The 27,856-nt window shown below is 53.4% G+C and overlaps 10 protein-coding genes and 1 non-coding gene across 11 annotated transcripts; 6 read left to right on the forward strand and 5 right to left on the reverse strand.

Annotated features, from left to right (window-relative positions):
- Nucleotides 1-4,836: 4,836 nt before the first annotated feature.
- Nucleotides 4,837-4,908, forward strand: BO86DRAFT_t295. The gene has a single exon. It is a non-coding gene; the product is annotated as a tRNA-Glu (tRNA).
- Nucleotides 4,909-5,563: 655 nt separating this feature from the next.
- On the reverse strand, nt 5,564-6,572 carry BO86DRAFT_413591 (uncharacterized protein; the record flags this gene model as incomplete). The annotated part of the gene is made up of 2 exons (XM_025674759.1): nt 6,496-6,572; nt 5,564-6,439 (listed from the first exon to the last, which is right to left on the reverse strand). The coding sequence occupies exon 2, from the start codon at nt 6,194-6,196 to the stop codon at nt 5,564-5,566; it is 633 nt and encodes a 210-aa protein (XP_025522722.1). The 5' UTR covers nt 6,197-6,439; nt 6,496-6,572.
- Nucleotides 6,573-7,013: 441 nt separating this feature from the next.
- BO86DRAFT_324684 (uncharacterized protein) lies at nt 7,014-8,025 on the reverse strand (the record flags this gene model as incomplete). Its single annotated transcript, XM_025668487.1, has 3 exons — nt 7,014-7,431; nt 7,486-7,805; nt 7,870-8,025. The coding sequence occupies 3 exons, from the start codon at nt 8,023-8,025 to the stop codon at nt 7,014-7,016; spliced, it is 894 nt and encodes a 297-aa protein (XP_025522723.1).
- A 1,281-nt stretch (nt 8,026-9,306) lies between these two features.
- BO86DRAFT_348626 (uncharacterized protein) lies at nt 9,307-11,944 on the reverse strand. Its single transcript, XM_025669326.1, has 2 exons — nt 11,383-11,944; nt 9,307-11,183 (listed from the first exon to the last, which is right to left on the reverse strand). The coding sequence occupies exons 1-2, from the start codon at nt 11,486-11,488 to the stop codon at nt 9,685-9,687; spliced, it is 1,605 nt and encodes a 534-aa protein (XP_025522724.1). The 5' UTR covers nt 11,489-11,944; the 3' UTR covers nt 9,307-9,684.
- Nucleotides 11,945-12,827: 883 nt separating this feature from the next.
- Nucleotides 12,828-13,809, forward strand: BO86DRAFT_324706 (O-methyltransferase; the record flags this gene model as incomplete). Its single annotated transcript, XM_025668488.1, has 3 exons — nt 12,828-12,881; nt 12,949-13,701; nt 13,768-13,809. 3 exons carry the CDS (start codon nt 12,828-12,830, stop codon nt 13,807-13,809), a joined length of 849 nt encoding a protein of 282 aa, XP_025522725.1.
- A 501-nt stretch (nt 13,810-14,310) lies between these two features.
- BO86DRAFT_404301 (uncharacterized protein) lies at nt 14,311-15,860 on the forward strand (the record flags this gene model as incomplete). The annotated part of the gene is made up of 5 exons (XM_025674000.1): nt 14,311-14,474; nt 14,548-14,726; nt 14,786-14,992; nt 15,067-15,337; nt 15,434-15,860. The coding sequence occupies 5 exons, from the start codon at nt 14,311-14,313 to the stop codon at nt 15,858-15,860; spliced, it is 1,248 nt and encodes a 415-aa protein (XP_025522726.1).
- Nucleotides 15,861-16,896: 1,036 nt separating this feature from the next.
- Nucleotides 16,897-18,369, forward strand: BO86DRAFT_393150 (putative NAD binding Rossmann fold oxidoreductase). The gene is made up of 5 exons (XM_025672963.1): nt 16,897-17,244; nt 17,301-17,396; nt 17,473-17,876; nt 17,943-18,030; nt 18,084-18,369. Exons 1-5 carry the CDS (start codon nt 16,962-16,964, stop codon nt 18,293-18,295), a joined length of 1,083 nt encoding a protein of 360 aa, XP_025522727.1. The 5' UTR covers nt 16,897-16,961; the 3' UTR covers nt 18,296-18,369.
- A 1,055-nt stretch (nt 18,370-19,424) lies between these two features.
- Nucleotides 19,425-20,382, forward strand: BO86DRAFT_324759 (HPP family protein; the record flags this gene model as incomplete). The annotated part of the gene is made up of 2 exons (XM_025668491.1): nt 19,425-19,742; nt 19,801-20,382. 2 exons carry the CDS (start codon nt 19,425-19,427, stop codon nt 20,380-20,382), a joined length of 900 nt encoding a protein of 299 aa, XP_025522728.1.
- An 866-nt stretch (nt 20,383-21,248) lies between these two features.
- On the forward strand, nt 21,249-23,417 carry BO86DRAFT_237748 (ATP-binding cassette family ATPase ARB1). The gene is made up of 2 exons (XM_025667068.1): nt 21,249-21,998; nt 22,052-23,417. The coding sequence occupies exons 1-2, from the start codon at nt 21,396-21,398 to the stop codon at nt 23,318-23,320; spliced, it is 1,872 nt and encodes a 623-aa protein (XP_025522729.1). The 5' UTR covers nt 21,249-21,395; the 3' UTR covers nt 23,321-23,417.
- Nucleotides 23,418-23,928: 511 nt separating this feature from the next.
- BO86DRAFT_451414 (TFIIH complex kinase subunit CCL1) lies at nt 23,929-25,665 on the reverse strand. Its single transcript, XM_025676858.1, has 2 exons — nt 25,132-25,665; nt 23,929-25,043 (listed from the first exon to the last, which is right to left on the reverse strand). Exons 1-2 carry the CDS (start codon nt 25,477-25,479, stop codon nt 24,042-24,044), a joined length of 1,350 nt encoding a protein of 449 aa, XP_025522730.1. The 5' UTR covers nt 25,480-25,665; the 3' UTR covers nt 23,929-24,041.
- Nucleotides 25,666-26,024: 359 nt separating this feature from the next.
- Nucleotides 26,025-26,896, reverse strand: BO86DRAFT_422862 (E2 ubiquitin-conjugating protein UBC1; the record flags this gene model as incomplete). Its single annotated transcript, XM_025675367.1, has 3 exons — nt 26,025-26,199; nt 26,259-26,563; nt 26,636-26,896. The coding sequence occupies 3 exons, from the start codon at nt 26,894-26,896 to the stop codon at nt 26,025-26,027; spliced, it is 741 nt and encodes a 246-aa protein (XP_025522731.1).
- Between the last annotated feature and the right edge of the window lie 960 nt (nt 26,897-27,856).

The following is a 27,856-nucleotide window of genomic DNA, read 5'->3' on the forward strand; positions in this document are numbered from 1 at the left end:
GCTCTGGTATAACTCACTGCGATAATAGAGGCTAGCTACAGTCTAGCATCTATCTTGGTTTACCCAATGTGCTGCTCGCCACACTGGGGACTCCATCTGCAAACCCGTGCGGGTTATCGAGGTCCGAAAGAACCATTACTATTTTTGACACTGCATTGGGAGGATGATTTAAGTGACTTTCTGTTATGCAGAACTCGCTAACTAAACTTCAAGTTGCTTTCCCACATACCGCGAGGAGGAGTCAGAGTCGATTCCAACAACAGAGCTCTCACAGTGGCCCCTTTTCAGAGACAATGCCAACCTCACACGGAATGTCTGATTCAGCTTATCTGGCAATGACCGGCCAATATCCATACCGAAGCGCCAGCTTTCACTCAAGCGAGTTTGTGTGCCTACGCACAATGATGACTGCGTCAGTGCCAAGATGCTGCCTAGAGTCTCACTGCTGACGTCTCTGTCACCCCGGCAAGACGGCCGTTCTTGGCCTTTGCTCACGGGGGTCAAGGAGTACTGATCCCGAAGTCGTTACTACCCCAAACGACTCCATAATTCGGACTCCTTCATCAAGGACAAACGCAAATAGTCGCAAGTATCGTCTGTACGGACAGTTGCAGCCCATCCCTGCATGTTCCATGCCACTTTACACTACGACCATGCACTTGGCTATTACTGATGAACACGTGGTTAAACCGAAGCTCAAGCAATTCACAAAAGTCTTCCGGGTAAATAGACGGGCTATCCCGACAACATTATCCAAGCAAAACTCGAGGATGGGACGACAGCAGCGTCTATAGAAGCCAAACCTCCATAGTCGACTCCTTTGGAACGCGGTAGAGACTTGGATGTGATGGTTGGTAGAGTATTTGGAAGCCATAGGACCACCACGGCAATACACAAGAACACCAAGAATGAATTAACTACAGGAGGACTATCAGCCGGAGGAAGAGTGAACGGGACAGAAATGAGGCCCACCGAGCCAGTTGAGTATTGCTTCTGATAGACTTCAGCTCTCGCGAGTGTGTTGTTCCCTGGCTCCAGCTTCTCGAGAGACAATGAGGGAGTCAGCGAGCCCAGGTCTTCCTTTTGAAGGGCCGCACGCATGTGCTATGATACTGCGAATTCCGCAGCTACCGTGAAAGCTATAGAACCCGCGGGCGCCTAGGATCTTGCAATCTGTGCTATGATGAGAGAAAACCGAGATCATGTTGAAGCAATGGGGTCAGGTCTACCGTTCTTCACGAAGGACTTCAATGGAACGAAAAACTTCAGTTGAACTGCCAGAGTCGGCGACATCCTCCATTGCATACCTTACATTGCGCACAAGGAGAAATCCCAGTGGTTTGGGAACATAATACTGGATGAGATCCCCAACGTGCATAGAAACATTGAGTGTCGGTTGGAGGAGTCAGACGCGAGGGACCTCGTGCAAAATGAGTCGGAGCTCATTGCTGCCTACCGCGCAGCCGAACGGAGCCACGATGCGAGAGAATCCAAGAGATTACAAAGCCAAATCCTCCGCCGGCGAATTGGCATGAACCGACCCCAGCGTCGTGCCGTACTGCGTGGGATCGCAAAATTGGAGACGCTGTGTAATCACCATGGCCGATCATCCCGACACCGAAGAGGCGCATATCAAAAATTCCTCTCATATGAGGTCTAAGTATCTCGTGGCAAAATACTCCAGTACACAGGTCCGTCCCTTCTACCATGTTAATGATTGCACCTTTTTATCAGAGGCGAGTGTTCCACGACGATATTTTCAAGTGAGCCGTCAGCCGACGAAAACTTCTCACATTCGTGAAGCCCTCAGGTTATCCGACGAAGACCTTGCCGAGACCTCAGTTCTTTCTCCCTTACCAACGGCTGCAGAGTATCCAACTCTAGCTACCTCGGTGTACTCTGACTTCTTGTATCACTTCCACCTCATACTCTCGCTGGTTACCTCTTATCAGGGGATACCGAGATGAATGCTTCATGGCGCTCATGCGGGACTAGCTCCTCCATCGGGAAAAGTGGTTTGGCATAAAGGACATTATGGGATCCCGAGATTTTGACACCGGCAAGTCCCGTCAGTGGAACAAGTCCCTGGGGAAAAGATCCAGGCCTAGGCCAAGAACTCGGTGCTGTGATGGGAATAGGTGTGAGACGAGAGCTCCGTAACCGATTACTGGCTGTGACACACGACAACACGGGACGCGCGACGCGGCAGCTGCTACATCAGTTTGATGTATCATCACCATCAGCTAAAGATCGTCTGGACTCCAGCCAGATGTCCTTTGAACGTTTCCAGGCACGCCTAGCCGGCACCATCGGCTATGACGCCGCCACAGATGACATAATTTGGAAGGATGGCGAAGATATCATTGTTGTCGATGACGAAGGCACGTGGCAGGCAGTCCTTGTGGATATGGACCAGAGCAACGATAGAAAGAGTTTTGTCGTGTAAAGCAAGGAACCGCCCCTGAATAAACTAAAGCGTTCAAGCCGAGCAAGAGACGATTCGGATGAGGAGCTTGAGCGGTCATCGAAAAAGAAGGGGACGTTGTCCCTGTCGGGATTCGAAGACGGCGCTAGCAGGAAGTCAATCAATGAATGGATCAACACCATGCCAAGTGACTATGAGAGATGGAACAAGGACCAGGACGAACACTGTGCTCTGGAACGTCCAATAACTCTGGATGCACCATCTCAGGTGGAAAACGAAGCACCGGGCTCACTCCTCCTGCTTCTGGCCTTTCTGGGTTGAGAGAGAAAATACGCCACCACGCTTGGATACGCAATTGCATGTGGGGATGAATATTCCAACAGACGGCGGGCTCGTGGCAGACTAACTCGAATAATCTGCGAATAACAACAATACTAAACGCGGGCACTCAGCGCTACCTGGGTCTCCTGAGCTTCCCTCATAGTCCGCTTTGTTTACAGCAGCAGACAGAGTGCATGTCAATTCTGATGTGCTTACTTATGCGCACCAGCCTGGATAGGCTGCAAAGAAGATCGCGTTCTTTGCTACGACAAAGTGGCTGAGAACTCGACACTCGAGAAACTCCTTGAGAACGGCGAACTCTCAGAGTCAGTTGCAGGATCTGATCCAGACTCTGAGAAGCTACCGTCTCGAGACTCTACGTCTAGTGGACCGCGGACAAGAGCAATGTTTGCAAAGAACAAACGCAAGACAACCACGAGAGAGTATGGAGGACCTGGCCAATCCTTTTGGATAGACCACCAAACCCGGCAACCCGCGGTAAACCCAGCCCCAAGACCGCATGTTTTTGTATAAAGATGCGCCCCTGAATAGTCTACCAGCCAAGGCCAGATTTGAGGTCGCGCAAACTGACGCGTCTCCATTTCTGTCAGATTTGAACAGACTGATCAGCTTGTCCAGATACGTCCTGGCACAGGCAAATGCATGTTGGCTCAGCCGCGCCCTCGTTCTACACCTCTGTCACACTATTTAAGCGGGCCGAAACCGCCTGACTCTCATCTCACCTCCCTCAAACGACGTGGTTGATGAGAGCGCGATTTGTATGGATGATCAGGGAACCTCTACTGTATGTTCATATGGATAAGACGAATGAAGTCCTTTCTGGCTTGAGTTGTGAGTGTGGTCATATCTTTTACAATTGCCTACGAGCAGTCCTCCAAGCGTGACTGCAGGCGTACGAGTCGCATCCGTCCGTCGTAGGACACATCACTGCGGAGGAGCACGCTATGCAAATGCAACGTCATGGTATAGCAGTGACTGAGATTATCGGGAACGGTAAGTTGTATCGGTAAGTAGGAGTATCTGGGACATACTAAATATATCTAGGGCATACCAGGCAGACAGAGAGACTATCAAACACATTTAGCATTATCGACTTACCAGAATCCGTCCATCATCGAGCTAATAAAAACTGGTAAGAACCAGGATGCTGAAAAGAACGGTGCTGTAGATCACGGTGTCGACAAGATCAGGAAGCAAGTAGTATCTTCTAGGATCTATTAGCATTAACTAGTACTTATAATCTGATAGACCCTGTGGTCCATGGGCTAAGAAAAGGCTCACTAATTATTGCCATCCCGAGTCAAACTCTCGGTGCAAGTAGTGAGTCCTAATCTTTACCAGCCATCGTGCTCGTTCTCGCAAAACAGGAACTCGGCGGTTATGTCGGGGGATTGGAATTTCCAGGGTAGCTGTTGATATATGGGACTGACTGGGTTTCTAGATCTGGCCAGAGATTACTAGGAATAAGCAGCACCGGAGGCCACAGTATTGATGATCCAAATCCAGACCGCTAATTAGACTATTCTATAAGTAAAGGTTGGTAAAAGGGTTTTCTCAAAGGCTATTTTAACCCGCTCTGTACTCTGTCTTTGTGCCGGTTTCTGCCAGCAACATCCCACAGGAGACCCATCTGGTGCCAAGTGAGGTTCGGGCTGTATTTCGGAGATGATAGTGGGGCATTGATCTCCAATTCCTTGATCAAGACTGTATGTACGTACTTCCAATAATATGGTCGATCTTTTCTAGAATCAGGGCTACGTGACGTCGAAAGTGTAGACACATATTCTATCCGAGCATCTAAACTTCCCGCACAGCATAGAAATATGTATCCACCATACCCTATCCCCATATTCGCAAGTCATAGAACAATGTCTATGTCCAGTACAATATCAATACGTATAGTTCACCCCTTCCACCCATCACTGTACACCACCGACCAAAGCATGAAGCAAGTAGGTTCCGGTCTCGAGCCGAACCATGGCGCCCGGGATGTTAGAGTTGATTTGAAACCACATTCTGACAGCACAATGACGATATATTTTGTAACAAGTGAGTCCATTCAACAACCGTCCGATGTGGTGTAATGGCTAACATCGCTGTCTCTCACACAGCAGCTCGGGGTTCGATTCCCCGCATCGGAGTAAATTTTTGATTCCTTTTTAGCTTGCTGCTCCGCACGCATCTCCAATTTTTCGTGGAGCAGCGACGTTGATGTTGTCGGGTGCGCTTTGCCTATATCGGCCTAGCTGTGTTGCGCCAGAGCACTGGGGGTTCCGTTTTTGGGATTGATGTTAGGCCCCGGCCTACATCATTTAGAGTAAGCTTTCGCAATTTACACCATATAAACTCATCCTATACCCAGAGCTACAGCTACTGCATCGATGTCACTCCACAAGATACTGCCCCAAAGAAACGAAATGAAGGGAAGGCTGCAATGCAAACAAGACAGCGTCCATCAAGATACGCATGTGTTGTACTGTACCATAGAGCGAACCCCAGACTATCAACCGTAAAACGCCAGGAGCAACGCAACGCAACAGAACAGAACCACAAAAATACAGCAAGCAGAGTAGTACATCACACATAACCATGCCACGAGATATCAGCGCAAGCGCAAACATCATCCCATGACCATACCATAAGCATCATCCATCCAATGCATCATCGGCCGACCCTCAGCCCAGCCCAGACAGACCATTTCCTCAGACCTCCATTCAACACTCAACCCCAAGCACAAAACAAAACACCCTCCCCTCCCCATCTCCCTCGTTTCCCCCCCACCAACCCAGAACAACCTCAAACCCTGTTCTTCCTCTCCAACCCCTCCCTCACCTCCCCCAGCAACCCGACCAACTCCTTCCCCCCCTCACTCTCCCGCCCCTCAATCTCCAACCCCCGTTCCACAAACCGTCCCGCCTCCTCCCACCGCCCCATCTCCACCAAGCACTTGCCCCCGCGCCACCACGCCTTCACATTGCCCACAGCCTTACTCTCGACACTACACCTCGCATCCACCAGCCCCTCGACCCACAGCCGCTGGCTCATCCACGCCTGCGCGCGGTTCGCGTACAGCGCCGCCAGCTCGTCGCGCGCCAGCGTCACGGGCTCCCAGCCCGGCCGGCCGAGCGCCATGTCGATCGCGTAGCCGTACAGCCGCGCGGCGTCCGCGAAGTGGTTCTTCCGGTATGCCGCGTTGGCGCTGTCCCGGAGCTTGGTGATCTGGGCGCTGCGCTTGGGGTTGATGGGGAGTGGGGGCGGGGGGATTTGGGAGGGGGTTTCGAGGAGGGCGCGGTGCAGGGTGTTCAGGGCTGTGAGTTCGGTGGCTAGGGCGGTGGTGGAGGTGGAGGTGGTGGGGTGGCCGAGGGTGATGGCTTTGGAGGTGGGGTCGAGGTGCAGCGGGAGGGGGTTGTAGATGTCTATGCTGGACATTTTGGAGGTTGTCGGGGTGTTTGGTGGTGTTTGGTGGTGGTGGTGGTGGTGGTGGTGCAGGTGTAGTAGTTTTGATTTGGTAAGTGGTGTTATGGTAGAGGTGGATGTTGTTTGCTGGGTTGTGTTATGTTGTGGATTTGTGTGTGTTTGGGTATATTATTGTTCGATTCGTTGGTCTTGGAATCCGTTCGTACAGTCAGTGTAGCTGCTGTAGCTGCTGGATAATGGAGCTGGATGAATGGTCTGTGCGGAGAGGTTAGTGTTTGAGGTTTTAAGATAGGATTTCGACGCGAACTCACGAGGCAGATTTACAGACACACCAAGTAAGATCTAGGCAAAATAGTGCGCTCCAGCTGGACGTCCTGGGTGAGGAGAGATGAACAGATAAACAAAAGATGAGCTGTCCAGATCGCTGATGGTGAGTGAGCCTTCCAAGCAAAGGCGGTGGCAGAATCCCTACCTTCGGGGAATCCTTCGGATCAGATGTGTCATCCTATTCACGGCGTCGAATTTGATTACATTGGCTTAATTCACTCCACTGCAGGTAAGTATGTAATGCCATCTATGTAGAACCAAAATACATTCGTCATCCAATAAGTCGTCAGGTATGCCCGCGCGGCCATTACAGGCCGTTCCCCAGCCAAATCACCATCACAGCATACAGTCGTCAGTTTTACAAGTCAACAAGTCACAAGCCAGAGATACAATCGGTCCAAAATGACAATCAAAATGTGCGCCCGCAAACACCGCCCCATGGTTCGTTTCGAAGGTTGGTCTTGGTTTTTCTCTTCACCGCATCTCCTCTCCGTCACCACCTCTAGTGGCCGTAGCCGCTATGACTCGGCTCATACTCCGACGGTCCGCCGTAGTGCTGACCGTGCGCACCGCCGTAGCTGGTGTTGTAGTCGTGCAGCACGCTGCCCGTCGAGACGGTCGGGTCGTAGGCGCCCGACGCCGCAGAGCGGCCGTGCGTGGTGCTGCCGAAGTCATCCGCCTCGCTCTGATGCAGCAGGGCGTAGTCCTCATCGCGATCGCCGCGGACCGACGACCCCATTCCCGCGCGCGACCGGAAGTCGTCCTCCTCCTCCTCAAAATCGTGCGCCGGGTTGGACGAGAATGCGGCCTTGGTGTGGGCGGCGAAGGTCGGGTCGGAGACGGCGTCGGGCAGGGTGCCGGTGCGGCGGAAGTGCACGACGTTGCGGAAGGACATGAACGCGGTGACCACGAAGAGTAAGCTGGTAGAAGATCATATGTTAGCACCCGCCGAAGACAGTCAGAGGCAAACTCACAATACGATGACACCCAAGATCACGGTGGCGGTGCTGATCTTGCACTTGCTGGCGTTGCCGTAGGCCCAGTTGTCGCAGCCGCTCTTCTTGCTGTCGCTGGCCCGCTTGCTGGACTTGCTGTCGCTGTCTGTCGAGCTGTCGCTCTTGCCCTCGCTCTTCCCCTGCGCCACATAGCTGGCGACACAGACCCAGGCGCTGAACCATAAGATGGCGTACAGGCAGTCGACGGTCGCGAAGGCGTAAACGTTTCCGAACCGACGTGCGCGCGGCCACATCGGGACGGCCACCAAGTAGATGAGACCGGGGATACTGAACCAGCACTATTGAAGGGCCCAATTAGACTCCAATACTCGCGACATGCACAAACAGATGAATGCCACTCACCAAGGCCCAGTACCAGGCCGACCTCCCATCAATGCCACCGCCCTTGGTAAACACGGCGATGGTCAAGGCCCACGCCAGGAAGATGATAAACCCCTGGAAGCCATGGATGATGTTTTTCGTCCGCCCCGGGTTCAAGGAAGGTCGTGCGACTTTCATGTTTCTGAAGGTGAGGTGGTCGATGACGGAGGAGTGGTGCCTGATGACGATGAAAAGCGCTTTTCCTCTACGCTAGGAAGCGAAACCGCAATACGATGGAGCTGGCGGATTGATCGAAGTAAATTCAAGAAATTCCAACCGCCAGGAGCCAAATTCCGAGTAGAATAGCAAGAAGATAGCCACAAACCGTCAGCGACGAGGGGGGACGAGAGGGCGAAATGCAATGCGATTGTTTGTTGCAGTGGCAGCCGCAGTCGAAAAACCGACGGCGAAGGTGAACGGGGCAACCCGATCGTGCCGCGCGGACGCTAAAGTAGAGGCGCAGGCAGGCAGAATGGTGGGAGGGGAAACCAGCGACGCAATCACCCCCGGGGGAATAATCTTCAACCGGCAACAGGAAAACAAGCGCAAGAACAACTCAGAAAAGCCCACGAGTTTGGAGATATGAGTGAAGAATGAACAGGAGTAGAGGGCGTAGAAGAGAAGGAGACTTTGGATTGAAAGTTGGAGGGGGGGAGGGGTGGAAGCTCGTGAATGTGGCTGTCATAACAATAATAATACACTTCATTCATGGAATTCATTTCATTCATCGGCGGTACCGTACCGTACCGTAGTCCTACCATTCCGGGTTTAGCGGTTTAGCCTGCCCGTGATCTCGGCCCAAAATAGATTTCCCAGAGCACATGGCCTGGTGAAATGCACAATCAAAAGCAAGATCAAGATCAAGGTTGCTTACTTGTACAGGACATCGCCAATGTTCGATGTCACTTGAGATGCTGTTACAGCATTGTGTCTTGCCCGTATCGATCCCCAAGTTCAGATACTAGTTTTGTGGCCCAATCGGAGACCCTGCACCCAAGGCTGACGTATCCTCATCCTCAACTTACCCGACACAGCCCAATTTAAGTGATGATGACCACTTGTTCAGCGATAATTAAAGGGTAGACCGGGATTGACAATCATGAAGATCGAACACTGCAATGTTTATTGCGTAAGTGGGTAGGCGGACCGTCGGCCGCTGGCTGTGCCTCTGCACACATATGATGTGTCAACATGTCAGGTGCTCGCAGACCATCAAGTCTGCCCGTCGCTCATTTGCAGGTCCGATTTTATGCTCTATCATGCTGGCAGGGCAGTGAGCCTCGCTTGAGAGCTTTACAGCCGACCAAAGGTGATTCATGGTGGTGAAACTATGCTATCCTTCTGCTCTGTATATTGACCCTAGTCGCTAGCCGTTTCATGATAGCGCCAAAGTAGCTTGTTCTCATGGAAACAGGGGTTGCTATTCATGGAGACACGGCCACCACGCATCCACGCTTGGCCGGCTCCACCGTCGAAGATCTATCTACAGTCTTTATTGTTTCAAGCACCCGCGATATCACGCTCGAATCAGAATGTCTCAACTCAAATTGTTTCATTACCTCGGTCGTCTCGAAAGCGGCCGATCTGCAAACAGCTAATATATTCAAAAGACGCCACTCGATGCTCCCTATACAACAGCATCGTCTCATGTGCTGTGATCCGTCATAACTTCCTTCGCTAACTTGGAAAAGGGGAAAGGAGAGGAGTACGAAAAAAGTGGAGTAAGTGGATGAAAATACACCAGAAAATAGTTGGCAAACAAAGGAAAGTCATTAAATCGACAACGAGGCAAGCACATTATGCCGACTTGCCGTTGGTCGTGTTCATGATCATTTCGATCTCTTTCAGGGGCTGGTAGATATGCGTATGCCACCACCACGGCAATGGGTCAATGGCGGAGAACCGCCAGTTCTTCCAGAACAGAAGCAGCCTGCTGCCTTCGTGAAGACTGCGATCGATCTGCTCGATGGCAGGGTACAGTGCCGGAAGCACCCTCCGAACATCGCAACTGCGGACCATCTGGCAGAGACTGAAGTTCTCAGGAGGCGGGGTTGAAATTTCCGTATCGATAGATGCGATGTCTATAGCGGGCACTTCGCCAGAAACGCCATTGATGTGTGGCGCGAGCACATCCAAGTACTCCGCGACCATCGAGTCGTGCTTATCTTGCAGAAGGAATTTCACAGCCGCGGCGCCTTGCTCGCAGCCCTCGATATGAATTGCATAGCGGAGAATATTGTCGGCAAATTCCTCGTCCACCGTCAGTTGGAGGCGTAGGTGACCGGTCAGTCGGGGTCCCCCTTGAAGTGCGAAGCGTTCCATGAGCGCATGCGTCGCCCTAGCGAGCCCCTTGTCCAGACGCGAGTGGCCCCAATCGGACTCCTTGTCGCCGGGATAGATCTTGATGGCCTTGACATGGCCGCAGATGACCATGACCTCTGCAACAAACCGGCCCAAGCGTGTCTGTTGTTGTAGTATCCATGGCCGTTCCTTAGAGATCTGGATCTCGCTGACCTCGGAATAGGTCATACTGAGGGTTCGCTTCGGCAGCACGACGACCTTATCATCTCCTGGAGTGGGAGAGGGCCTCCGCATCTGATAAATTTTGGACGGCGACCGATGCAAGATCTTGTGAATGGCATCTCGCGACAGAACCTGGTGTTTCTCCACCACGGGTAACCGCTTCTCAATGAGATAGTGGGTGAAAGTGTCTTGGTTGCCGAAAATTTCGGCCAGGCCAGTGTCCAGGGTGATGCATTTGCAATGGGTCCGGCTCTCGATCACCTGTTTGGCCGATGCATCGTCGAGGGCCGAGGCCTCGTTCGCGCACGGGATCCAGATCTCCACTTTCTCTTTCTGGATAATGTCGAGCAGCCGTGCGCTGTACTTGGTCTTGGGCACGTGGTAGAAGGCCGCCAGCGTCTTGGACATGCCTTCGCCAGGGGCGATGGCGCCCTCCGTGATGTTGGCCCCGACCACCCGGTGGCCCGCGTAGTACCAACCCCGGGCCACCGCTAGCCCATGCGGGGTATTGACCCCAGTAACGAGAACTGTTTTCGGACGGAAGTGCTCATCTCGTAGGATTTTCTGTCGTCGGCGTTCGTGGCTGGAGGACTGTGAAATGTCGCCGGGGACATACCCGGCAGCGTAGGAGGCCAAAAGAATGGTGTTGTCCAACGGCAGCAGGGCGATCGAGACCGCAATCCGCACCAGATGGAAAAGTACATGGATCTGCAGCATGTCGCGAGCGAATTGCAGAGTGCTTTCTTGAGGAATCGAGCTAAATGCTCGCCGTACTGTATGTATAGCCATCATAATGTCAGATGATGATTTGCAGGGGACATTGTTGCACAGAATCAATGCCGGGCAATGAATATTTATTGTCTCATGGTAGGAGGAAGGGAGGGTTGCGGTTGCGGGTAGCACGACCAGCAGCTTGGGAATGCTGCTGCAAGGCGACCACGTCAGCGATGCAGCTCAGTGGGTGATGCGTACCTGAAGATGAAATCAACTGCTGCGTTGTTTGAGTTGGGTGAGGTGGCTGGGCCGCCAAGGAGAACGAGCATCGTCGATTTCGACCACACGTCGAACTGAAAGACATTTAAGACCTCCCACAAGATTACAACCGTATGATTTTCGTCGGCAAACCGGATGATGACCCCTCATTCTGACGATGGCCGAGGGGCTGGATTTCAGCTTTGCTTTTGACAAGGATTGGCGGCTATCGCACGAATCACGATCCTTCGGCGTGTTGCCCAGGCTAAAGGGCAGGGTGAAGCAGAATGATGCATCATAAGTATCAGGGTGGCGGTTATTGTCAATAAATCGAGGCGACAGTCAAGGATCGTATAAAGCAAGAGAAGATAGACGTGCGACAAGGCTTGGAGGTGAAATGTAACTGCCTTCACTTGAAACAACCATGCAGGCTGAAGCACCCGTCCGTGCAAAGTATATGCGGCGGGAAGCAGAGTGAGGCAGGCCACCCTGCCTGATGAGCCGAAACATGGCCACCTGCAGCCAAATTCAAGGCAAAGGAATGTGCATGACCCATTCCTTAAGTAATTCACTCGTAAGAGCCTAGAACTTTTATTTCCCACGTATAGTGACGTCTCTGAACTAGTGCCAGTAGTGATACTCGATCGATAGTTCGTCTCGGGTATCCGATCACTTCAGGGTGGAGCAACGCAATTAACACTAGAAGCACTAAGGTGTAGGTGGCAGCGTGGCTGCTACTCATACTTAAGGTACAGTACGAAAAGTACAGTACAGCCTGACACAGCACCACTGCAGCCTTGATACTCCGTACTCGGAGCGTCCAAGGCCAGCAGCACTCACCGCTTTCGCCCTTGTCTACTACTGCTTGCTTGCGCTTCTAGATGAGAAGCACACCCAACTCAAACCCCAGTGATCCCTCTTGTGGCGAACAATGGCCGATTATCAGCTCAGCACTGAGTCACAGTGAGGAAATGCATTTCCGACTTGCTTATCAATCTCTGATGATGATGAACCATCCTCACGCTGCCTCGGATTACCCGGGATCCGAGAGCCACGAGGGGCACCGATGGAGTAAGCATCTCCGAGTGAGCGGCACTTGGGACGGCATCATAGTGGGGGGACTTTTGCCCCTAGTGAGTCGCCCATGTTGTCATATCCCGCCTAAAAGGCTCATTCTTGAGGTTTACGTGGTCCTTATCGTCCTCCGAGCTTTCAGCTGGCTGTGACGTTGTCGGATTTATCTTCTGCCATATAAAATGTCGAGTATAAGACCGAGGATAAGACCGAGCCTAATCCCGAATGCGATAAGGCGCGGGGGTTCTCGTGCCATTAAATTCGCTGGATACCCTCGGTTTGGATCTCCAAGCTCGCATCCTAATCTTGTTACTACCGCAAAATATCAATTGATTAGATCTCTTTCAACCTCGCGACATCCATCACTGACCATGAGCGACAACACCTACGTAGCGCCGCTTCATCCTCGTCCCGGGGACCGATCGGTAAGCCCCTCCAAGGCTCCAAGGCCCTTTGAGACGTCGTGTGAACTGACTCCAAGCTTCATTGTAGCGCGAGGATGGTCGAGAGTTCAAGTTGCTGCACTTCATCTATGATCAGCCCAACCGAGACGAGATCCAGGGCAACCCCCAGAAAGTCTTAGATCTTATCGACGAGTTTGCGCAGACATATCACTTCATGAACATCGGACCGGACAAGGGCAAGTTTATCACAGAGATCATCGCCGAGCGCAAGCCTGAGGTCATGATTGAGCTCGGTGGTTATGTCGGGTACTCTGCCATTCTCTTCGGCGATGCCGTGCGCCGGGCCGGTGGAAAGCGATACTATAGTCTCGAACTGAACCCCGAGTATGCCGCCATTGCGAACATGCTACTGGACCTTGCCGGTCTGCGCGACTTTGTGCGCATTATAGTCGGTCGCAGTGATCTGTCCCTGCACAAGCTGTTCAGCAGCGGCGAGGTCAAGCAGGTGGAGGTGCTATTCATTGACCACTACAAGCCTGCCTACACCACCGACTTGAAGCTCTGTGAGCAGCTGGGCAAGATTGTGCCAGAGGTGTCGGTCGTGATCGCGGACAACGTGCTGTACCCCGGCAACCCGCCTTATTTAGAATATGTCCGCAGTACGGTGGAGCAGAAGCGCGAGGCGGCTAAGAAGGGCCCTGAACGGACGTACAACAAAGAGGGCATTCCGGACAGGACCGTGCAGTCCTTCCTCGGCGCAGATGCGACCCCTCAGTTCGACATAATCGGCAACCCGAACCTCGTCTACGAGAGCAAACTCGTGAAGCCGGAAACCACCAGGGTAAGTCGGTGTCTGCGACGCAATAAATTGGGAGATGAGCTTTCTAACGCGAATTGTGTGCTTTAGGATGCTATCGAGGTAACCCGATGTGTGGGGGTACAAGAGTAGAAGGGCGGCTTTTTGGGAAAATCTGTTTCTACCTAGGCTAAGGATGGGAAAGAGGGCTAGTCGGCCCGATGGGTCACTAGCCTTACCAATTTTGGTAAAAGGGTCTTCGGACGGGAACCATTGCTCAACCTTTTTATTCATGAGGCAGAGGTCTGAAGTCATGGCCGGCCGCTGGCCCTTTTCTCTCAGCTAGTCCATCTAATACCAAACAGAGGCTTTCTTGTGAATAATAGTTCAAGAATAGTACAGTCCGGGGCATACGCAGCTTGTCTGTCGGTCAAAGACCCTTTCCGTTCAGGAACCGTAAGGCTTATTCAAGGTTAGTTCCGACGGAGTCTAGCTTACATAGCCCACCGTTAGGGCCTAGCCTAGAGTTGTTCCTTATCGCGGCATAACAAACAGAACCACAGACAGACCAACATGGCTGCCTTTCTTCCCCTGGAGCTCCTTTTGATCATTGCGGACGATCTACAAGCGGACGGCGGCTCTTGAATCCCATGTATGGCTGTCTGCCGTCGGTGGCGAACGGCGTTTGGTCCGTTACTCTATCAGAACCTGGTCGTGACCAGCGCCGCGGCGAATCTCCCAGAACAACCTCCGAATATCGCTGTCTACCTTACAGCGGATCACCACTGGCTTAGGGCTTGCTCGACGGTCCTGGATTCGTACGATTCATTATCAGATCATTGTCCCAGTGGGCTTGCCCGACTGGCACTCACGCAAGAGGCAAGGCTATAGCCCCGAGAATCCAACTCGGCATGAAAACGACCGGGCCTTTCAGTCAGGGATTTTTGATCTCTTTGAGACATTGGCCAACTGGAAAGCTGGGCTTCGGCGCCATGTGAAATTGACGGTCTGCGGCCGTACCGAGGGCTTCGAACCAATTACCTGGCAAGCGAGGAGGCGGGCCTTTTCAGGTACGATTTTCTGAATGGGCGAACCGAGGCAGTGCCTGTCTACCGAGCGTCCATTTTAGAAAAGGATGGGGCTTTGGGGATATCGCTCCCAGATGTACGCTGTATTGACCGCCTTACCTTCCCTGAACGACCGAAGTATCATCAGATCTGGGTCGGGGCCGCCATTCGAATCGCGCAGCACTGTCCTACTCTGTCCGCCCTGTCGTTGGGGCCGAATAAGTATATCCGCCCTGACCAATTAGAGAGCATTCAAGCACGTCGCCATGGTAAGACTCCCCGACGCCACCACTCCTCGTCTCCCGCAAAGAAAAAAAAACATCAGAATGACTCATTGTACTAGCGATTTCCGACGGTCTCAAGCTCCTTCCACCCTCCTTGAAGGAGTTTAGCTTGTCCAACGACGACGAGAAACCCTGGAAAGACGCACTCCCGGCGTTGGATGTGGTTGGCTCGCGACCCGATACCATGCCCTTGAATCTTCGCCAATTAAGCCTGTCGCTGACCAAACTGACCCTGGGTTCACTGCCCATCGATCCGGACTTCCTCTTCCCTCTCGATGCCCAACCCATCCGTTACCCGCGAGCAAAGGTCTCTCGTGGCCGCAGCTTGAGGTACTGGAGTTAAGCTTGATGCCACCTAGAATCCCATCGGGTACGCGCTACTTCAGACCCCTTTCGTAATGCACACTGGAAATCGTGGCCACCAAGAACAGGCCAGTGGGTCGTCCACCCATCTCCCCACGAACGAGAATACTACGACGAGTACGAGTTCGACGAGACGTACATGCTTTGCGACCCCTGCGAGGGAGATATAGAGCGTGATATTCTCGAAGCGGAGCACTTCCATCGGCTCCTCATCGCCTCAGGCCATGCCGCGCGCCGGATGCCCCGCCTGCAGAAACTCCAGTACGCTTTAAATCACCAGTGCGAATTCTGGTTTCAATTCAAGATCAAGGGCCCCGAGCGTGCCGAGTGGACCCTGACCTCGACCTTCTATCAGCCCGACCACCGCGTGGCCGAGGCTTGGCGCTGCCCTTTGGTCGAGTTGTACGGCAAAGAGCCTCCCGCCGGCTGGGAAGTATCACGGATCTGGAACGAGCTGTCGGTGACCATTGCCCCGTGGCCGCCGCGGTAAGTCTACGCTGGACGTTGGCTTGGCTGTAGGAGCCGGATAGTACATTAGAGGGCTCGAGAAGAGAGGGACTTTTAATTTTGGGAGGCGTTCCTACCTTCGACGATTTGTAGTCAATGCTACTGCACGTAGGACTTTACTTCCAACAGGAGTCTCCATGTTTGAGCACCCCGCCCTCACTTATTGCGTGTGACCAGCAGACGGAGATAGTCTGAAGTTGCCGCCGGCGCTGGCTACAGCGTAGTGTCCAGGCCACCGTGCTTGGGAATGGAAATCACGCGATCACGAACATTCGGTTAACTCCACCTTCTTGAGATTTTGACAGAGGCTTTGGCGTCGGATGACGGCCGGGCCAAACGTCGCAAAGATGATGTTTAGACAGGAAGTGTTCTTTGTTGCAGCTTGCAAGACATCAGCCTTGAGGAGGAAGTTCTGGTGTCCAACGCACAAATATCGTATATCAATACCTCGGAAGTGTACCGGAATAGTTCATCGTTGAGAGGGCCCAGGGAAGCCCTTCGTTTCATTATAGAATAGGTTTCCTTCACACTAGGACCATGGGGACAGGAGATCGAACTGAAGGAAGATGATGGAATGATCTAGGGATTATGTTCACTCCTTGACTTGACAGAGCAACTATAGCAGACTTCTCCAGAGCTAGTGCTGTTTAAAGAATAGTGCATCAATCAACCAAGTGCAGGGTGAAAAGACCCGTGACCCGGTTATGGTTTTTCGTGTAAAGTGTGAAGTCCGGACTGAGCCGATGGTGTCATCATCGGCAACAGCACTGAAATGAATTCCGAGTGTTTTGCTGCAACATCGGCCTTTGCCGCATTGCCCCGCCCGGCCCAGTGGTCGCCGTCGCCAGGACCTTCCCCCGCACTAGTTGATGACTGAGTCCAATTTCTTCCCTCTTCCCATGCTGGAGATCGTGTAATCACTGTTCAGAGGCATAGTCAGAGTGGACCTTGTCTACACCGTATATAACCGAGCGCCATCCCCCCTGAAATCAATCATCCCCAATTTCCTCAATTGTCCCCCTCATTTCTCTGCCCCTCGTCTCCCACAAAATCACCACCCCCACGATAACCACCCCCACTCACTATGTCTTCGAAAACCTGGAACGTCGGAATTGTGGGATACGGCTTGAGCGCCAAAGTCTTCCACATTCCTTTCATTAAGGAAGTTCCTCAATTCAAGATCTCTGCGATTGTGCAGCGCAATCCCAAGCCGGAGGACGATGCGGAGAAGGACTTCCCCGGCATCAAGTCTTACCGCAGCACCGAAGAGCTAGTCAAGGATGAGGGCGTCGACCTGGTCGTCATCACTACCGTTCCTGAAACGCACTTCGAGTTGACCAAGCTGGCTCTCGAGCACGGAAAGCACGGTAGGTCTTATTTTGCGGATGCATAAGCGATTTACTGACGCTGATTGTTGCTGCAGTCGTCGTCGAGAAGCCTTTTACCCCCACATCCAAGGAAGCTCAAGAGCTCGTTTCCCTGGCTAAGAAGCAGAACAAGCACCTGGCTGTTTACCAGAGTCCGTATCCCTAAGTCGACCCCCTACCCCTATTTCGAATTCTGTAAGGGTTGGTTCCTAATGGGTGTGTGATTAGACCGTCGCTACGACGCCGATTTCCAGACCGTGTCCAAGTTGGTCAAGAGCGGCTCCCTGGGCCGCGTCGTTGAATTCGAGACTCACTTCGATCGCCACCGCCCCGAAGAGCCTTCTGCAGATGCTTCGAAGTGGAAGAACAAGGTTGTCCCCGGAGGTAGCGCCATCTACGACCTGGGCTCTCACATCCTGGATCAGGCTGTCTACCTGCTCGGCAAGCCTGAGCGGGTGACGGGCTTCCTTGGCTCTCAACGTGAGGTGAACTCATCCGGTTACGAGGACTCCTTCACCGTCCTGCTTCACTACAAGAACGGTCCTTTGGTCACGGCCAAGGCTGCGGTTGTTAGTCCCGAGGTCGAGCAGCTGCGCTTCTGGGTCCGCGGAGACAAGGGTAGCTACAGGAAGGTCAGTCTCCTCTTTTTGACGCCGCTGACAACGAAGAGCGGCGTTTTGCTGACTTCAGACGATTAGTTCCACCTCGACATCCAGGAAGAGCACATCAAGGCCGGATTGAACGCCGGTGACAACGGATACGGCCGCGAGCCCAGTGACAGATATGGTACGTCGATGATGCAGACTTCAAACACCGTTCTAACAGATTTCTGCAACCAGGTACTCTCACCACTATTGAGGATGGAAAGCCTACCCGAGAGGTCTTCCCTACCGTCGAGCCCCCGACCTGGACCGAGTACTATAGAAAGCTGGCGCGGGCTCTTGCCGGCGAGTCCGATCTCCCGGCCAGTGGCGCGGAAGCCAGCGAGGTTATCCGGTTGATCGAGTTGGCCCAGGAGAGCTCCAAGCTTGGCAAGACGCTGGATTTCTAAGCGGTGGGTAGTGTGTTTGTGTATATGAGTATTTAGAGATTATGATATAATGACAGGATGAGAATTGCAGTGCACACACGATGCTCAGTACTTGTATATACTGCCCTTGTACCTTAAATAGCACGAGTACGAACATGTAGCTCACTAGTGGTGGGGTGTCAACAGAGCGCGTTACACTATCTAAGGCACGAACCCCCCTCCTACGGTTCCACTACGGTAGTCTAGACTCCAATCAGCATGATGGCTGTATTGAGCGTGTCAAGAGGAGTTCCCTCGATCGTGTTCCTCTACCCCGGATTGATCGACAGCCCTGCTTTTGCGGGAAGGGCGGCGGATGGGCAATACGGGCAACTCAGCCCGATTATGGGGGAAACACGGTAATCAATGGTAAAAAATGGTAATTTGTGGTAAGAAACCCACCGGCTGACCTCATCTCCCACCGTCCCCGACGCTAAACCCTACCCGGAGTTTCCATTACCCAACTCAAATGCTGTGAGTGGAAGGACAGACCAGGAACTCTGAACTTCAAACTCCATTCTGTCACTTGGGTCAGTTGGCACTGTAATTCCGCTTCCATGACTGCTCTGCTACCACGGCCGAATACATCTCTTCCGCGGAGATGCTGATGACCAGCCCAAAATGCGTGCGAAAGATCTTCTTGTTCTTGCGTGTTCTCCCTTCTCCCGATCTCCTCCAGCTCTGATGCCTATTAATATGGGCTCAGCATTCCCTCCGCGGACCCAGCGACTCCAAATTGCGGTGTCCACTTGATGCACGGCGCTCTCAATGGGCTCGCCCGCTTATACTTAGTTGCTGCTCACCACGTAGGCCAGGCAAGTATTCCCACCTTTCCCCCTTGTACCCCCTGACCTGGACCCATCAGGCCTGCTTTTTAGCAGAATGGAGTATCTGCCTGTCTGTCATCTTTTATTCTGTGTTAGTGAGCAAGTTGCTCTCCATTCCGCAGTTTCATGACTGACCTGGCATACACAAGCATCCGCTTGTCCGGGTTTCTTTTGATGCTCAAAACCACTTGCAACACCCCTCTTTATATCAGCACCTGTTGAACTGGACCTGGTACTAACCGACACAGGAATAAGCGCGTTTGTCTTGGCCAAGGGTGGCCATCATGACAGTTCAGCAGACGTCTGCCCAGCCCTCCCGGCCTCCGTCGATGCTTGAGCGCATCGACTTCTCCCGACTCCATGTGGATATCGATGCCTATATAAATCCTTTTCTTCCGCCCCCGCCTTGGCGATACCTACCTCGGCCGGTCTCGCGCTTCTTTGGGTACCGAGAACCCCCGTCTCCAAAGCCTCTCGGCAATGTCGTTGTGGCCTTCTGGACCCTGATAGGGGTGTTCTGCGGTGTGCTCATCGTATCGGAGGCATCGATGCACGTGCCCCTTTTTGAGCACCATAATGCCCCGATCATCGTGGCGAGTTTCGTACGTCTTCCCTCAGATCTACACCTGTGACCAAGCTTCAAGACTAAACGTCCCTTAGGGTGCTGCTGCAGTGCTGGAGTTCTCAGCAATCGAATCACCCTTTGCCCAGCCACGGAATGCGGTCATCAGTCAGGTCATTGCGAGTACGGTGGGGATTGGAATCTCCAAGCTTTTCGCCCTGAACGCTCATGCCGAATCGTTGCCCCAAATCGGCGGCGCTCTGGCCTGTGCCATCACCACGTGCATCATGGTCCTCACGAATACCGTGCATCCGCCCGCAGGAGCAACCGCGCTGCTTTCAGTGACGCAGTCGGCCGATGTGGGCTGGGCCTTGATTCTCGTCATGCTCCTCGGAAGCGTGCTGATGCAGGCCGTGGCCTTGTTGATCAACAACATCCAGCGTCGGTTTCCGGTCTACTGGTGGACTCCCGTCTCTCTGGCGCGGCCGAAACCCAGTGACACCGAAAGCGGGGATGGAATCAACCGAGCCAGTTTTGATACGGACAGCACACAAGAAGTGTTCCCGGGTGAACCGAGGCAGGTCCTCATTGCACCGGGCAAGATCCTATTGCCGAATCAATTCTCAATTTCGGAGGCGGAGATGAAGGTCTTGCGGAGTATTAGTGAACGACTACCATGAATTGCATCCGCTCGCATTAAGAATAGGTGGCTTAGCATCGAGGCATTCTGCTGCTTGTACATAGTGAAGTTCTATCATTGTCCATATCATTGTCTATTGAGGTTGAAAGTAAGCTGCTTATCGTGATTGAGGTTTTGTCCAACAGGATTTCTCTAATTACCAAGCCAACCACAAGAGGATGATTGTGGTTGCGACCTATGTTATTGGGGCATAAGATGGCATCTCTGCTGAGGTCTAGGTAGTTCTCAGTGGTAGGCTGAAGTTGCTTTGATGATAAGGAGTTGGGCGTTGCGGTGCCGATGCTCTCCCTTTCCTATTAACTGGTCAGATTTCGGCCTCAGGCGCCGCAGCGGTTGCTGACCATTGCCAGCAAATGCCTTGGGCATAAGGCTCTGTATCACGTGACCATTAATGCCCAATCAGGCAAGGCTGCGCCACGCACCCGTGCGGTGACGTCGACAGGCCAATGACAGCGCGGCTGGGCCAAACCCACTGAAGGAATTTTCGAGGCAACTCAAATTGAGGTCGCAGTTTCGTCTTCTTCGTCTTTCATCCTCTGCTTCCTTCATCCTCCGCTTATTGTTCTTCGGTCGAATTGTTCCTACTTCTGTCTCACGGGGATAGGTTTCTTTGATCTCGTATATACCAATTCGATCTTCATCCTTCTGTATCCTCTGTGTTTTGAGGCAATCGTAACAAGCATTGCCTGTGCTTCATAGTTGAAATTCTTACTATCGATAAGGGCTATCCAAGGAACCTCCCACTCCCCCCCCCCCCCCACTCAAAAGGCTTTCGGTCGCCCCTCTCTTACTATTTCTCTCTCCCTCTCTCTCTCTTTCCCTCTCTCTTTCACCCCGCCGCTGGAAAGTGCTCCACCTTTGTCAAGTTCTTTTTTTCCCTTTTCCTCCTCTTCACGGACTGGTTTCGTCTCTTTCTTCCCGCCTCCTCTTACCTTCTTCCCCTCTTTCCCCTTCCCCCATCTCCCCTCCCATAACACCCTCACAACCGTCAAAATGGTGTCTGCTTCCAAAGCTGCTCGTATGGCCAAGCGTGGCGATGACGGCAAGAAGAAGACCCTCAAGTCCAAGAAGGGTACCTCGACCCCCGGTGACGAGACCCCCATGCTCGATGGCGATGGAAACCCTTTGCCCGTCGAGGATCAGCCTGCCACCTCCGCTGAGAAGCTGAAGGAGGTTGAGAAGCTGACCGCACAGATGGACAAGCACGGTCTCTCGGACCGTGTCACCACTGGTGTCCTCTCCTCTCTCGAATCCTCCCGCGACGTCAAGATCACTTCCGCCTCCCTGGTGTTCCACGGCAAGGTCCTCATCACCGACTCCACCCTCGAACTGAACTTCAGTCGCCGTTACGGTCTCTTGGGTGAGAACGGTTGCGGAAAGTCCACCCTTCTCAAGTCCATCGCCACTCGCGAGTTCCCCATCCCCGAGCACATTGACATCTACCTCCTCAACGAGGGTGCTCCCCCCACCGACCTCGGTGCCCTTGAGTGGGTTGTTACTGAGGCTCAGAACCAGCTCGACCGCATGGAGAAGCAGGCCGAGGAGATCTTGGAGAAGGATGGCCCTGACAGCCCTATCCTCGAGGACCTTTACGACGTAAGTACCTCTTAACTACCTGACGAGCAACATGTCTCTAACTTTTTCATCAGCGCATGGACAAGATGGATCCCTCGACCTTCCACACCCGTGCCTCCCTGATCCTGACGGGTCTTGGTTTCAACAAGCAGACCATCCACAAGAAGACCAAGGACATGTCCGGTGGTTGGCGTATGCGTGTGGCCCTTGCTAAGGCTCTCTTCGTCAAGCCTTCGCTCCTCCTGCTGGACGACCCCACTGCTCACTTGGATCTCGAGGCCTGTGTGTGGTTGGAAGAATATCTGAAGAAGTGGGAGCGCACCCTGATTCTGGTCTCTCACTCCATGGATTTCTTGAACGGTGTCTGCACCAACATGATCGATATGCGCATGAAGCAGCTCCTCTACTATGGTGGTAACTACGATTCCTACCACAAGACCCGTGCCGAACAGGAGACGAACCAGATGAAGGCCTACCACAAGCAGCAGGAAGAAATTGCCCACATCAAGAAGTTCATCGCCTCCGCCGGTACCTACGCCAACTTGGTCCGTCAGGCCAAGTCCCGTCAGAAGATTCTCGACAAGATGGAGGCCGACGGTTTCATCCAGCCCGTCATCCCCGACCGTGTCTTCAGCTTCCGCTTCGCTGATGTCGAGAAGCTCCCTCCTCCCGTTTTGTCCTTCGATGATGTCTCTTTCTCCTACTCTGGCAACTGGGACGACACTCTGTACGAGCACCTTGACTTCGGTGTCGACATGGATTCCCGTACTGCTCTGGTCGGACCCAACGGTGTCGGCAAGTCCACCCTGCTTCGTCTGATGACCGGCAAGCTCAGCCCCATTGGTGGTAGTGTCAGCCGTCACACCCACTTGAAGCTCGGCATGTACAGCCAGCACTCCGCTGAACAGCTGGACTTGACCAAGTCTTCCCTGGAGTTCGTCCGTGACAAGTTCCCCGAGAAGTCCCAGGACTACCAGTACTGGCGCCAGCAGCTCGGCCGCTACGGTCTGAGCGGTGAGTCCCAGACTGCTCTTATGGGCACTCTGTCTGAGGGTCAGAAGAGTCGTATCGTTTTCGCTCTGTTGGCCATTGAGTCGCCCAACATGATTCTCCTGGACGAGCCTACCAACGGTCTCGATATCCCCACCATTGACAGTTTGGCCGATGCCATCAACGCCTACAGCGGAGGTGTTGTGGTCGTTTCCCACGATTTCCGTCTCCTCGACAAGATCGCCAAGGACATCATGGTCTGCGAGCACAAGACCGTCACGCGCTGGGATGGCACCATCGGACAGTACAAGAACTACCTCCGCAAGAAGATGATCGACCAGGGTGCTGTCTAAAAAGCTTGAAGCATTTTTCTTATGAGGTGCTTCTCTCTGTTACGAATGGAATGCTCAGAAACGAACAAAATATCAAGACAGGAAAGAAAAAAAGTCTACACGATGATGCGGGCTTTCAGCAAAACTTTACCGAAAGGAGTGAGAGAAAAAGTTTATCAATTTTCTCAGCCGCAGGAGCGATGAACCATCCTGAATGAGAGATCCTTGTTTTAAGGGGGATACATTTGTGTTTATCCCGTTTTGCTTAAATACCACCTGGAGATATCACCTGCTCAGTATTTGGGTGTTCTTTGTTTTTTTTTTCTTTTATGTTGTGTTTCTTAGATGGCCGTGTTCATTTCCATCATCGTCGTTCATACCATTTCACTTTCATCCCCCTAACTTAGACTTGAGCGTTTGAGGGGGTGAAATCTGATGCTTTTCTTTCTTGGATTCTCGTATACGGTATAGACTGTTCATCATCCTTAGGGGCACAGGTGTCTCCTTGAGAATGGATTGTTTTGGGATCTTGCCTCTGAATTGTAGTTGCGCTTCTCAAATCTTAGTTTCAAGTCTTGTAGAAGATTGTATATGTAGGGAGCGTGATATATTTCTTCGTCCGTGACTCCGTTGCCGCTGCTAATCCCAATCAACCATTGCTATATGTAGACTTTTGATTCCACCCTCAATTTTATACCCCCCCCTCTCTACCATCCTAATACAACACCTCCAACCCCACCGCCTACCGCTCCTTAGTCCTCTGCATAACCAACTCCCCCCCGAAAATATCTTTACTGCCAGAATGTTCCGCAGCGTTCTCCAACTTCCGCTTCTTCGCCAACCGCTCCATCTCACTCTCCGACGCCCCGGAATCGACCCCCCCGGTTGTTGTTGTTGCCGCGGCAGCGAGCGCCGCGGCGGGGATCCTCTTCTGCGCGCCACCTCCCAAGTTTACCTTCTCGGGGTTCTGGCAGTGGTACAGCTTCTTCCCGATGATGCGGCGGAGGGTCTTCATCTGATCGGGATCCGACGCGAGGGGCTTGTAGGCCTGCAGCATGGCGGCGCAGTCGGTGAGGGTGCGGAGGAGTTTGGGTCGGAGAACGGCCAGAACATCATTCTCCGGGGTTGCGCCCCCGGACGGTTGCGCGGGGCGGTGGCCGCCGCCGCCGCCGCCGAGTTTCGTGTCCAGGTAATACTCGGCCAGCGGCGGGTCGGCCAGCCGCAGCGCGGCGAGCCAGATCTGCGCCGGCGTGAACAGGAAATACACGTCTGTGATCTGGGCGGCGGATTTGAGGATCTCGCGGGTGTGGTGGTGGGCGCGGGCGATGCGGTCTGTTACTGATGATGCGGAGGTGGAGGTGGAGGTGGCATTGGGGGGAGGAGGGGGCAGGGCGAGAAGGCCCCGCTGGAGGGACTCGGGGGTGTGGGTGTGGGCGAGGTGCGGCGCCGGCGGGCCCTGGCCCGCCGCCAGGGCCTGGAGTTCCATGATCCCGCCCTCCAGTCCCCGGAACGGGTGCCGCACGTCGAAGGTGAAGCGCAGGCTCTGCATGACCAGAAACTCCGGCGCGATGATGTCTTCGGCGGTGGTGTCGCCGGGCACCCCGTCGGCGAAGTGTCGGAGCGACATGTAGTAGTTGTCGGTCTTGGTGGCCAGGAAGAGCGCGCACGGCATGATTTGTTTGGGGTGGTAGGTCATCGGGCTGTTGGTTAGGTAGAAGCGCCGGAGGTATTGGATTGCTGTTGCCTTTTTTTTTTTTTTGTGTTGGTGTCAGTGTGGGTTTTTGGGGGGTTTTTTGGGGGGTGGTTGGCTGGCTGGCTGCTGGCTCACTCACTCGAACTATCGTCGGTAATGGCGGTTTGTACGCCTCGCCCAGTTGGATGATCTGCTCGCAGTAGTAGCTCACTGTCTGCTGCTCTTCCTCGGGCGTGAGGCATTCGATGGCTTTCTCGTCGCCTTTCGCCGGGTTGGGCGTGCTCGCGTTACCGTCAACTTCGGGGACCGGGGTGCCCGTCGCGGACGAGGTGGCGGAGCGGCGCGCCTCCTGGGCGCGGCGGATGGCGGCGCGCACCCGGTCGCTGGCGACGGCATTGGTGGTCGCCCGCTGGGCTTGGAGGGAGGCCGTCGTGAAGGACCAGAGGCGGTATTGCGAGGAGGTGCGGTAGAAGTCGTCTTCGATCATGGTGGGCTTGATGGCGGCTTGGCAAGCCGTGAGGGGGGCGTCTGTTGCGCAGTCGGGTTGTAGGGTGGAAGGGTTGGTTTGTGGGTGGACGGTGCGGTGAGTGCAGTGCCAGGTCAATGGTGAGGTGGATGGGCACTTGTTTTGGAAAGTTGGTGCTGGTGAAAGGGATTTGCGGCGGAGAAAGTTGGAGGAGATGGAGATGGGCGGAGACGGAGGAGGATCCGGTGATGATCCACGTGCTTATCGATAGCGCTGCTCTTCCAGCATCCCTTTTGTCCACTAAGCTAAGTTACGCGCGTTTACACAACTGCATACAATAGTGTCTTTATCCCACCAATTTCTTCTTGTCGATGCACATGTCTTGTTGGCTTAATTACTCAAAATCTCTGATGCTAATGAACGCACATGGATGAATAGCTGGATATATGAAAAGAGCTCAAACGAGAAGAAATTGGAGCGCTCGATCGGACAACAAATCTCGAACCTCAACACGCGATCCCGAGAAAAGAAAAGCTGTCTGTGAATGCGGTCTGTCTAGGTCTCGCTTACGGCTCACCCAGCAGCCGTGCAGTGACATCCCCCATGTATGCCTCCTCCAGCTCATAATCCTCGCCGTCCATTTTGTCGATGCCATAGTATTTGAACGCCGCTACCACGCGGTCGACGTCGAAACCCATGCTACAGAAGCGGTCGATCAGGTCTTTGTTATAGCCATCATACCTGTCCAGCCACGGTTAGCGAGAATATATGCGCAGGTCTCGAGCGGGAATGGTCCATACTTGGCGAGATCCTCCTTCTCCTGCTCCGCCTTGGTCTTGAGCTCCAGTTCGCGCAAGGTCTCATCCGTCGCGCCGCCACTGCCCTCTCCCGCGTGTTTCCTCGGCGCCCCCGCATATATGACCGCCCACTCCTGGGCCTTCCGGGCGAACTCCTTGGGGTTGCGCAACAGCATCTGCGCGACCTCCGCATCTTGCGGGTCCTTCGGTTCTGGCGTGCTCAGCAGTGACTGCAGTGAGAGGAGAGCGGATTTGATGGTGAGGACGGGCGACCAGGCGGTGGATAGGGTATCCAGGCAAATCGCGCCCTATGAGAGGGGAGCGAGACATGAGCAAGTCACGTCACGGGCATCGGAAAAGGAAATAACTCCAGCACTCACCGTTTGACTGCTGACATTCGGGTGCCAGACCTTGGTTTGGAACTTCATCACAGGGGGCCGGAATGGGTAGTCGGTGGGGATCCTGATGTCCACTGCATATGTGCCACCTTCGTACGGAGTCCCCGGCGGTCCTGGGAAGGTCCCGCGGAGGTGTGTGATGTCGTCGTCGCTTCCTACCGGCTCCGCGGTGATCTGCGAGTGCGTGTCTGCATGGATATCCGCAATCTCCTTGGCGATACGGCGTGCTCGATTAGAAGCCATAGCTTTGAGGGTGATACAATGTAGTTGCGGAGAAGCAAGCAGTAGAGGTGCTTTGGATTTTGGTGTGAAAGACCAAGGAGGATTCTGTCCTGGGAAACAATACAAAGCGCAAGCTATATAAGTGAAGATCAGGTTATGTCAGCCTGAGAGCAGTATAAATAAAGTAATGACGATTATACAGGAAAGTCCTAGCCAAGATGACACGAAGCGGAGGTATAAAAAGGAACGGGGAAAAAGCAAAAATGGACGCTGATGGAGGAAAGATCGAGCAGTGCAGCCTCACTTGATCTGGCGGGGAACTGGCGAGGAAAATGAGGGGATCGCAAGTATTGGTGGGGCGTAAGCGCTCGCCGACGATAAAGCTCGCAAGGTGGTTGGAAGCACACCTCCTGATGGCGCACTGCGAATAGATTTGGGGCTGTTCTTCCCAATAGAGTGACAGTACTAGTCTATTCTTGTTTAAGTGGCAGTCGAAGAATATGATATGTCGACCGCGCTGCTGTATCTAAAAGGAAGCTGAGGGAAGAGGGGAATGGATGATCATGGATCATGGATCTGGGATGATCAAACGATTTGCCAGATTCGTATTGGTGGCCTGGAGGCCTGGCAAACCAGCCTAGAGTTGTGTCGCCTTAGCTCTCAGGCTCTAATAACCAGTCACGTGAGGCGGTGATGCGTTGTTGGCCGCAGCGCCAAAGGCCGGGCCGGACGGCGACGACAGCTTCCCAGCTGCTGCTCATCTCATCACAGCTTCACGCCTCCCATCCTCCACCCATCATCCACCTTGCTTGTGCCCGTTCCCCCAGTATCTCTGCATCGAATCTTATCCGCCTCTAGCCTGGCCGTTCAACGTCATTTTTAATACTCGCCCTGTGTCTCTAACTCCCTAGGACTATGGTACGCTGTCAACCCTTGCTGTCGCCCGCAGCTCTTGACGCCTCTTGATGTCACCTATCTAAT

Source organism: Aspergillus japonicus (genome assembly GCF_003184785.1).
Source record: "Aspergillus japonicus CBS 114.51 unplaced genomic scaffold BO86scaffold_88, whole genome shotgun sequence".
NCBI classification, from domain to species: domain Eukaryota; kingdom Fungi; phylum Ascomycota; class Eurotiomycetes; order Eurotiales; family Aspergillaceae; genus Aspergillus; species Aspergillus japonicus.